Source organism: Daucus carota, chromosome 1, assembly GCF_001625215.2.
Source record: "Daucus carota subsp. sativus chromosome 1, DH1 v3.0, whole genome shotgun sequence".
In the NCBI taxonomy this organism is placed as follows: domain Eukaryota; kingdom Viridiplantae; phylum Streptophyta; class Magnoliopsida; order Apiales; family Apiaceae; genus Daucus; species Daucus carota.
In genome coordinates, this window is record NC_030381.2 from 26,012,278 (window position 1) to 26,023,822 (window position 11,545).

General features: G+C 35.7%; 1 protein-coding gene across 1 annotated transcript; it reads right to left on the reverse strand.

Annotated features, from left to right (window-relative positions):
- Positions 1–1,974: 1,974 nt before the first annotated feature.
- Positions 1,975–11,202, reverse strand: LOC108204565 (methionine S-methyltransferase). Its single transcript, XM_017374068.2, has 12 exons — positions 10,820–11,202; positions 7,815–8,008; positions 7,286–7,492; positions 6,841–6,936; positions 6,440–6,628; positions 6,180–6,368; positions 5,860–6,096; positions 5,477–5,611; positions 5,081–5,401; positions 4,726–4,905; positions 3,126–4,091; positions 1,975–2,539 (listed from the first exon to the last, which is right to left on the reverse strand). Exons 1-12 carry the CDS (start codon positions 11,067–11,069, stop codon positions 2,240–2,242), a joined length of 3,264 nt encoding a protein of 1,087 aa, XP_017229557.1. The 5' UTR covers positions 11,070–11,202; the 3' UTR covers positions 1,975–2,239.
- Positions 11,203–11,545: the final 343 nt, after the last annotated feature.

Consider the following 11,545-nt stretch of genomic DNA (forward strand, 5'->3'; position numbering starts at 1 on the left):
GTGCTGCACCTGCGGTGAGCGTGAGCCTACCTCATAAATACGATATTGACCTTGCTCAGATTTAGTTGCGTGGACTTTTTGGTCCCCGTCGCCTGCGCTTGTGTGCACAGTCAAGTAGTAACAAGTCTCTCGTAAACACTCACAGATCCTTTTTACTCCACTAGTAAACGCATTTATTTATTTTCTCAGAGATTTTTTTGCTCAATTTTAAAAGAGATCCTTTACATTAATGCACATTGTTTGATACACTGGGGAATTTGTGATGCATGCATGTGAATGAACAGAATGATGCTACAATTACTCCAGCTAACTGCAGTCTGTATTATATAGTAGCAGCTGATATATATGGCATCACAAAACTGATTGTTGTATATTGTACCCGCAAAGTAGAGGTTAATTCAGGCTGAAGTTACGGATGAGCATTAAGATTTAGCAAAAATGTTTTCAAATTTCTACTTCAAATTAAGATTCTGAGAAAAATATTTTGAGTTTTGATCGCTTTCAAATTTTAGTCTTGACTATTTCGGAAACGTGAAGACGCGACACTACTAGTCCGTCAGTGTTAGTATGTGCAGCAGTGCATGCATGCATAAACAATGTTCACCCCAGTTCTGTAAAGGTCAGTGAGACGGAGAGTAGCTGAAAAGAAAAGTGAGAGAGTTGGCATTGGGAACATTCCCAGAGCTTTACAAATTTTGTCTGGAGTTGAGGCTTCAAGGGCCACAAACCAGACATTCCTCCTGCAAAGCCATGCATGAGATTCAAAGCAAATTATTTCTTTATAAATTTATACATGTATACGTGTAGCCAACAATCTACCAACAAACTTTTTCACGGTATGATATTATATTATAACGATTAATAGAACGGTTTTTCTATGTTGTGCCCATGGGCACACACTAGAATGACCTTTAATAAAATTCGTTAGTGGCTACTCTCAGGCAACTATATTCATGTAAATTTAAAAAAACGGAAAAAAACAGAGTGACCCATGTAAATGTAGCCATCAAAAGACTTGAACGTTCCTTTTGATCTATAAGTAAGCATATTTCATATTTGGATTCTCTTTCTATCCTTTTCTTATTCCACTTGATGAAGAAATTAGCATAAAGTTAAAGGAAAACCTAGCAAAACATTTTGAAAAGTAGAAAAAGCATTTTCCTGCTTTGAATTACATTTGCATATACAACTTTATATATACTGTTGTTTGAATATACTTGACTTACGATAAGATCAGATTTATTCCCGCTGGTCGGAGAGTAAAAAGCTTTATGTCTTACCCTAATATTCATAGATTTTAATTGAGTGAACAAAAAGATTCTCGGATATTACTAATTTGAAACGGAAGGAGTACATGTATACAACATATTTCATCGCTGATAACCTAATTGCCTTGCTAACCTAGTTATATAATAATTACACGTGCATGCATGCATACTTTAGGGTTATGATTAGTACTCTTTTACTGTTAATTGTGTGGTTTTTCACCAAAATTGAGTTGAAAAAGGCAGTAGACTAGAGCGTTTAGTGTTTATTTAGGGAAGCCTTGTGATTTCAGCTAAATTAGGCCGGTTGGGTTTTGCATAGGCAACTCCAGTCCTTTTGCGTTACCTTTCATCATTGCCCTGTATTTCGCTTCACATTTTTATATAAAAAAATCGCTGATAAATGGTTGACAACAATCACTTCAAGTAGCGCGAACCGATATATTTGAAATAAAAGCTGAGGGAGAGCAGGACAGGAGCTAATAGGCAAAGACATTGCATGATCCTAGGAGTGAAACGCGTGCTTAATGCTTTGTTGTAAGCTTTTGGAATTCAATGGAGCTCACTGCTGTCTGCTTCTACATTACATATACACACTTGCAGGAGGACAATCTTTTGGTCTGCTGCTGCTACCCCTCTCTGTCTGCTGTTTTACATATACTCATATACGTATATCAAAAGCGTATAGTTTTTTGTAACATAAAACACGTTTGCTCAGAAAATAAAAGAGTATGATTTTCTATAACATCAGAAGCGTTACTTTGTTGAACAACTGCTAAAAATTCTTGGTTCTTAAGGAACTCGGTAACAGCCTTTTCAAAAATACAAGCGTGAAACAATATTTTTGATTTAGTAATTTGGTATACAATGGAAAATTCAGATGATAAACACCTCAATGAATGTCTGACGTCTGAGAAGGGCCAAGTGATCAGCAGCATTAGACTATTATTAGATAGAAGTTTCAACACGGGATCTCAGTTCCTGATAAGTTTGTCAAAGCTAACAATGCAATCCAAGGCACGACCAAAATCATTCTCCTCCAAGGCGATTGTGAAACGACAATATCCAGGAATTCCAGTCCATGAAGCACCATTTATGCATAGCCCTGTGGCCCTCAGCATAGCTTCCCTTATGTTGGAGTCATCTATTTGGGCTTCCCACACACCAGCGTCTTTCTTGAGTTGGATAGTCTTACCAAAGTATGCAGACGGCTTTGCTACCATGGAGATACCAGCACAGGCCTCAACTACCTCCCATCCACATTTTTCAAGGGTCTAGTGTACAGGGTACATAAAAAAATCAGATCCACATAAGTAAAACATTTGTAAATTATTACTAAAACTCTTATTGAAAAACTCATATCCATGTAAGCAAGTACTCCCTCTGTTACAGTTAAATTGCCTCTGACCTTTCAGGCATGCGTCAAGTTTGAAGAGAACTTATTCACACACAACCTTTAATAATTTTTGGTTTTGAAAAATAAGGAACTTTCACACTGAAATACAAGTAGTTACTCTCCCCAAAGCCTGTTTTAGAAACCTTAAGAAGTCAAAGGTGATAATGGAAGGAGTATACCACAAATTAATAGGTCATAGTACAGTCAATATGTGTTTATCTTTACAGGTTAATTTTTTAACATGCCTAATTTGCAGTGAGGGACAGTCAGAATGAATGGTAATTGAGATAGTCCAGGATCTTGCAATGTTTCTCTTAAATCTAAGTCGACAAAATGAAACTTAAGCTAGAATTGCTCCTATTAGGTGTCCTACCACAGAAGACGCGGGTTCAAATTTTATTTAGATTGAAGGCACAATCAGAATGTTAAAAAATTAAATATTCTCTGTAAGGAACAGGTATTACCTCTTTTAAACGTTTTGACCTACTTCCCAAAATAGTTTCACGTTCTGTAACTTCACCAATTAAGTCTCCTGCTTTCTGCTCTTTAAGAGAGAGCAACTTCTTTGCCGTGTATCTTGTAGTGCTGTGAGGCCTGCTTATGCCAGACAAGCTATTAAATACATCAACCAAATACGGCTGGTTTAGAAACAAAAACCCAAAAGTAAGACCTCCGGTAAGCATCTTCAAAAACACCCCTCCAAGGAGAGACACACAAAAAGATGAGTTTGCAGAATTCAACTTTGCTATACTGGTCCCCAGGTTCCAGCTCCCATGGGGTTTGGAGGTGAATTCTGGACCTGAAAATGAAGTATCAAGTATAACCCTTGCTCCAAATTTAGCACAGACAGATAGTATGCTTTCTATCTCTTCATTGCTGTAGAGCAAGCCAGTTGGGTTGATCGTTGGACCAGATACATACAGCCACGGCTTACTCACAGTCTCAAGTACACTGGTAAGTTGCTTCTCTGTGAGCTTAAACCCCATATCAGAGGAGGTAGGGATTGTAAGAATACTTGCATTCAGAAATTTAGCTGCAGAAAGATTGTCACCGTTGGAGCCTGATGGGAAACACAAAGTTCCACCTTCTTCTATGCAGCAGAGAACAAGCTTGGTAAAAAGAGCTAACGGGCAATCTGCGTACAAGATCTCCGAGTTGCTATCAGTAACGAAACCATAACTAGTCTTTATAAATTGTTTAATACTAGGTGTCACATCAGTTTCAGCCTCTGATACATTCTGCCTTGCAAAACTTTCAAAGACTGCAGCCTTGGCTGGAGTAGGCATAGGTAAAAAGCTTTGCTCCACATCCATGTGAATAGGGTTAGAATGATCTATGTCGTTGATTGACAACTCTGCTTGATTAAGAACTGAGATGGCAGAACTTGAAAAACCTATCACATTACTGGCTTTTACTGTCTCAACATCCCTCTGCATAAAAGATGAAACCAAAACTTGCAGCAATCATTACATAACAAAACATATAATTTCTAATATAATGTCTATGTATATTGGAATTAAGTATCAAGTGAAGCACTAGATAGAGGAAACAACATAGTTTTCAATCATAGATATCGCTTAATCTTAAGCTTTGGTATAAGTAACAGAGTGCTGGCAGTTACAACTTCAATTGAAATATGCACAACCAAGCATCCGTTGTGAATTTGTATTGCCATATATGCAACAGCCTAAAGCATGCATCATAAATGACTTAAACAAAGCCAGAGGTCAGATTTAAATGGAGGTTAAAACATAGGTTCGGAAAATCCAGCATGGGTTTGCTGCTAACAGATAAATTTCATCAGAAGACTGGACACTAAAAAAGTGTCCAATATTAGGTAAATACCATACAGAGATAAGAACTATGACAAATTGGTGCAGCTTTATTTTTTAATGAGAAATGAATGCATTAAGCATTTATATCATGATACAGCATTTTACTTACTTCCCTGGTTCTTATTTTTAACTGATTTTGATCTTCACTACTGGTGACACAGATTATGCATAATAATGTGAACAAAATACATTTTCCCAGTATCGTTTCAGTTGTGAAGTTAGTACAAACCTCCGCAGGTGGATGTCGATCAGGGAGTTGAAAGGCTAGAAGCTCATTAAATAAGCAACCGTAATAGTATTGTCTAATTGGTGCAGTATTCCCTTGCAACAATTCCATGGTTTTGGATAGTGCATTAAAGATGCTCTCCTCCTCTGATATCACGAAAGCAACTTCCAAATCTGAATAAACCTGCAATCAGTAGACATATATATGAATCAGTTTTACACTGATGCACACACAGCACACTGTTTCCTAGTGAAACAGATCTACCATAATAACTCTAAAGGAACTTGTCAGTTCAATTTAATCCACTGGATATCGTTTAGCTCAACACGTAAGATGAAATGTACAAAGGAAACATTACCTGATTTTTCAGCAAGCCACATATAATAGCAGCATGGGGAGGAAGTACAGTCTTGGCAAGGTACTTCAGTACACCGTTTGAACCAGGGAGACTGGATAACTCAAATTGATCTGATATATCTATAAAAAGACGAGCACCAATTTCCCTAGTAGTGCCTAAGAGGTGCTCAAAAGCAGAACTAGTAACAGACTCATATTGAGCCATCCCAGTAACTACCACCTGGGGCTTTAACTTCCTTATCAGTTCTATCATCAAATCTGATTGGCGTGGAGCATCAATGACAGTGATTGCATCAACAGAAGGCTTATCAGTCTCCTTTTTCTGCAAAAGAAATATATTGTGAAAAGCAGCAGAGATAACAAGGAGCGAGAAAAATGAGGATAAAAAAAAACTTACCTCCATTGTTAGTGATGTTAACCACTGCCTAGGCAAATATCGGGTCAGATGTTCATCAACTATTGCAAGCCTTGGTGAGAATAATCGAAGAGCATTCTCGATAGCCACAGCTCTGGAAGGAAACACAACAACATTCTGGCCAGATTTTGAAAAGAAATAAAGTCAGGACACTGCTTGCAATACAGATGACAGTTTTAAGTCAAAACAGGCATTAAATATGCTAGCAAAAGTTTGTGTTCCTAACTTTCCTCTTTGGACAAATAAAACCTTGCTACTAAGTAAAGAAGAATACTACAAACACTCAAAAGCACCAAACAATTAACTGAAACCAAATTAGTTGATGTAACAAAAAGCGAAAAAGAAAAAGACTTTTTAGTTCTAACCTCTGCACTAAGAGGGACATGGTGATATGCTTTCAAAAATCCAGCGATGAGACTGCGAAAATGTTTACTTCCGCTTGGTGGTTCATACGGGAAAAATGATTTTTCTTTCAGTATACTGGCAAGATAAGCAAGAAATGGAATCTTCTCCTCGGCAACAGAATCATCTTCAAAGGATAGATCCAAAGAATTGCTTATCTCTTGGAAGCCATTTTTTAGAAACTCAAAAATTTTCTTCACCTGTCAATTTAGTTGTGCAAAACTCAGCATCTTCTGCTCGGTAAATGCAATCACTCCTGGTGCCAAAGTAAAATAATTTGTACCTGGTTTGGTTGACGAAGCTGACAGCTGTATACTGATAAAGCATGAGAAATTCTGCCACCAGCCTTGCCATAAGCCCATGCTGTTCGAGCACATATAGGCTGATCGCCAACCAGCCCCATGAAAAACTCAAAACGATGTGGACTGTTTTTTTCAATCTCAACCAAAGCCGATATATCTGTGTCACCAGCCTGCAACAATAATGTTCATAAGGTGTGCAGTTCTGGTACAGAAGTTTTTTTGCTACAAGGTTTGTACTTGCCTGAAGAATCTTCGTCTGCCAAAGCTTGTCAACACGGACCCCTCGCCTTTCAAACAAGCGTTTACAAACAGCTTGTCCTGGACGGCCTCCCATGTTGAAAATCATTATCCCCATAGGCTTGATTACAGCAATTCCTTCCTCAACTGCTCTGGCAATCAAACCTAAGCCAAATTGATCCTCAACAAAACCCTGAATAAAAATGAAGGGAAGTACAGTAAAATTTCTATGCTTTAAATTATGATATTGGGAGGACTGTAGCTTTGCAGACATCAGATACAAAAGAAAGACCATTTGATGTCAGTAATTTTAAATTTTTACAAATATACTAATAGCCTCCTTATCCTAATACTCTTGGGAATCAATATATTTCCCAAGCAATTAGAGGGATTGACTTTACAGACCTGAAGTGCACAGTAGTTACTCAAAGAATGTAGAAATTCTTCACTTGCATTTTCCGTAATTAACTTGGACATTGCATCTGGATTCGGATTGAGAATCTGCAAAGAAATAGAGTTAAAAGACATATAGTGAATATAAAAACAAATGGGCTAATTGTTCAATTTCTCTTACAGTAGTATAATATATTGCTAAAAAGTACAGTCACAGAAGGTACCAGAGAAAGAGAGGATGCCAGGTTGAAATAAACAATACAAAAGTTTACAACTTAAGGTCAGTCAAATCAAGGGCAGAGATCAGATTCTATCCTATCAGATCAAAAGCGCCTTAAATAAAGCTCATAAAGCTTTCAATCAATTACCAAGTAAATGAATCATTAACACTTAGTACAAGGTATACATCTACAAGTAGGCAAGAGAGTGTTTGGAACCACACTACTAGAAAAGATACCTGTGGTATACAACCAACAATGCGTTCTAGTTCTATGTGATTATCTCTGCAGTACCCCAGAAGATCAGACTCATAAAACTCGACTCTGTCGAGTAAAGTTTTCTTCTCGTCGTCATAAATAGGCTGACCACTCTCATCTAGGGCATTCAAATATAGATTTATCCAAGAAATCTTGACTGCCCTTGGATTTATATCAAGACCATATACCTGTAGGAAATAGATGTGAAATTTTAAATCACCACATGAAGTATATGGCCAACAACATCCAATATATACGAATGCTGAAAAAAGTATATAGGCATGCTGAGAAAATAATGTTGTAACATTATGAAAAAGAGTAATTAATATTCAGAATTAAACAATGCCTTGAAATGACACATGATGTCATCAATTTATTTCTTCAATTGTAGAACTGTGATGATGGAATGTGTCATCAATTTCTTTCTTCAATTGTAGAACTGTGATGATGGAAAATCAAAAGAAAAAAAGTGCCATGAACTCAGAAAGTGGTATAAGCGGAATTGCGAACCTTTGAAGGAGCCCACTTATCAGCAATAGCAATGGAAATCCATCCATTTCCACAACCAAGCTCAGCAACTGTCTTGTCTTTAAACATAGATGAAGGGTGTCTATTTAGTCCCTCATAGAAAGTGAAGGACCAGTCCTCCGGCATAAAGATGCTAGGAATTACCATCATTGTCAACTTTTTAGTCTTCTGGTAACCTGTATACATGTTACAATAATTAGGACAGCCGATAATACACCTGTGCGTGGCAAATTTTTTTAAAAAATACTCGGCTACTACATACTCTATTTGACGTCAGCTAGTTCTGCAATTATAATGAAGAATAACCAAAACAACATGTAAACAACATAGTCAGAGAACCACGAGGTCCAAGAGTAAGGAAGAAGGTTTCAAATTTAATTACCAACAGTGATATTGCTTCACTGTGTAGCCAGTGGCAGATCCACCCTCACTTTTAAGTAGGGCTAGACACTAATAGTAAATACATACTCAAATTTAATTTAATTTATATGATAAATCTACTACCATAAACAGAAAATCAACATTATCTGTACTATAGTATTAAAGCCAAAACATCGAAAGTTTTGGGAGGTCGGCATTTGGGCCTATTTTATGGGCTTTTTTAAGTCGTAACATGTTTTAATGGGTCTTTTTAACTATTAAAACACATTTAACATACTCATTAAAACATATATTTGGGGCCTATTTATTTAAAAGGCTTTGGATGAGCTTAACTATTAGAAACTTATTTAACATGCCCAATAAAAAATACTTATTTAGCATACCCAATAAAAATATAATAAACCAAACACATTTATAAAATGTTTAAAAATCTTTTTAATCAAAAGAGTACATTATTCTAACAAAGATATATTTCCATATAAAATAAAATATTAAACATATACAGTTTAACAACAAATATTATAAGTCACCCATGCATCGCACTGGTTATAAGCTAGTATATATTAAATCGTAAACAATAAAATTAATACAAACTAATAGTACCCAAGCCACCCCACCCTCTAGCACCTTGGCCAGTAAGCGAGTCACCTACCACCTATAGGCAGCCCCACAAAACATGGGAACGTGTGTCATGAATTGGAGGTTTCTGAATAAGTTTTCTGATTTTTTTTGTAGGTTTCCATAGAGTAAAGTGCAGAAATAGAATATAAAAGATAAATATGGCAGAGAACAAGTAGAAATCAGAGAGATTAGGGCAGAATTTAACAGAGAAAAAGAGTAAGAACAGAGCTGTAGAGAGATGCAAAGATATCTTATAGAAGAAGATAGAAGTTCTTAAGGAAATAAACTGTAGAGTGAAGGCAGAAAATAGTTGGTGAAACAAAGTTCCCTTTTCTTTTATTTCATCAAGCATATTAGAGATTACAACTACTCGTTATATTTGTACTCTCAGCTAACTAGTAACAACTTTTGAGAAAAGACACATATACCACTGCACTAAGATACTCAACCAATACTTCTATTACTTAGTAGTCACACTACTGTTAACAAGTAATGCTGCTGATATAGACCAGTCCTAACAACATGATTCTTGACAGTTCTTCATAAGAAATTAGACAAATAAAATTAAAATAATATTGTGATATGTAATCCAGTAGTTAAACTGAAGCAACAAAACACTATTTACTTTAGAAAAACTAAAAAAATATATAATTTTTACTTACGTGAAAATTTAAAATGGTAAAAATACAAATGAAGTAAGTATTAAATAGCCTCCCTATAACAATTGTTGTTCATCTGTATATTGTAGTCTGAACTTTGAGGATTTACATGGTATCACACACATTCCAACAGAAGCACAAGAAGGTGAAGAAAAAAATATTCAGTCACCAACCGAGGTACATACTAATAAACATAAGTGTATGAAACATTTAACATGTCAACATTAAGTCATTCTCCAAATTTTAATATATATAACTGATACAAGTTTTATTGAGATATTAAAATTAATAAACATAAGTGTATGAAACATTTAACATGTCAACATTAAGTCATTCTCCAAATTTTAATATATATAACTGATACAAGTTTTATTGAGATATTAAAATTAAGTTATGGAGTTGCGTCATGTCATTACATATCTTAAACCTAGTCTTGTATCTGGTTCAGGATGTTTGACTTCCAAACTCCAACTTAAGTAAAATTTTAAATATTAGAGTAAAGACTTACCGGGACCAGAACCAGATATTGTTCTATGACCCCAAGGTCACTTGATTAAAGGCAAAGTTACTCAGACTTGGGTTCAGAGTGTCCGACATGACACCTATCTGAGTGTCAGATTTCGTTAATCTCGAAAATTTAGGACACGGGAACACCGTCCAAATTTTAGACACGAGCACAAGTTAAATATAATAAAAATGAATAAATATATATATTTTTATATATTCTTAATATTAAAAAAAGATATTATTTATGTAACATTTGTCGTGTCCTCATGCTCGTGTCTAAAATTTATTTCAATGATGTTAAGAAGCATTTGATGCACCTTCATTTTGGTGTATTGTAAAATCACACCAATTCCCTGTTTTCTTGAGACCATATCCTCAACTCCCCCGCACAGACCTTTTTATTAATAAGATGCCAACAAAACTCTAGGCAGAGACAAAGTACTTCAAATTTGCACCAACATACATTAATAACGTGCATTCGTGGAGTAGAACAAATCCACATTAATATCCTAATGGGTTCACTTATTAGGCAAATTCCTTTTACAGGCCAGACTCCAAATTAGTATGTCCACGTCAAAGAAGATAACTCCTCATTAATCCATTTTCAGCCAATCGCCTAACCATGTAACCAATTTTCACCATACTATCTTATCACTATTACAGGTTTTACTATTCATAACTGGTACCCGTAAAATCAACATTTTTCACAAATTCACGAAATGGGGTTTCACATAACCACCCAAAACTCATAAAACCATAATAGATAATACACACAAACAAAATCAATAGATACACAAGTAAAGGGCTAAAAGAGGTGACCTTCTTGATGTTGCTCAATGAAGATATCTTGGATTCGAAAATGATAATTGTCAAGACATTCATCGATAGATTCCTTGGATTGGAATCTTTTCTGGAGACCCGCGAAGAAGATCCGAGCTTCGGTCCGGGTATTCGGGTCCTCGAGACGCTCAAGAAGTGATCTGAGAGCAGTGTATGCAGAGTCACCTGACTGCTTACACTGCTCTAGAAACTCGTCTACTGATCCGTACAACCCCTTTATCGCCGCCATTACCAACAAATCTTCTCACCCTTTTTACACAAACAGAAATCGATGCGTGTGTTTGAGTGAGAGATACGGGGGGAGAGAGAGAGAGAGATTGAGAGAGATTGTAGTGGTTGCAGGACTTCCCGGGTTTTTATACAGTCAAGTCAGAACAAGTATATAATATTATATATTGGTATATTTTAGTATTTTACGGAATAATTTTTTTTAATTTTTATTTATTACTTTATCCTTTTGGGAATGAGAACCTTGATATTCCAACTCTGTCTTCATTTTGTTTTCCTAAAACTATTGATAGAAAATTACTCCGTCTATTTTTTTTTACATGCCACTTTGACTTGGGCACGTAGTTTTAGGTGGGTTGACCGGCTAATTAAAAATATTATTTTTAATTGATTCTTTTTGTGAATTAAAATTTTGATTACATACTTTTATTCAGAAAAAAATTTAAAAATAATATTTTTAACTACCCGGTCAAAACA

Excerpts from the sequence above, each read along its gene's own strand:
- LOC108204565 (XM_017374068.2), bottom strand. The coding sequence starts at position 11,069 with ATGGCGGCGATAAAGGGGTTGTACGGATCAGTAGACGAGTTTCTAGAG. Across the intron at positions 8,009-10,819 it reads CATTGAGCAACATCAAGAAG|GTTACCAGAAGACTAAAAAG; the intron begins GTCACCTCTTTT and ends ACATGTATACAG. Across the intron at positions 7,493-7,814 it reads ATAAGTGGGCTCCTTCAAAG|GTATATGGTCTTGATATAAA; the intron begins GTTCGCAATTCC and ends TATTTCCTACAG.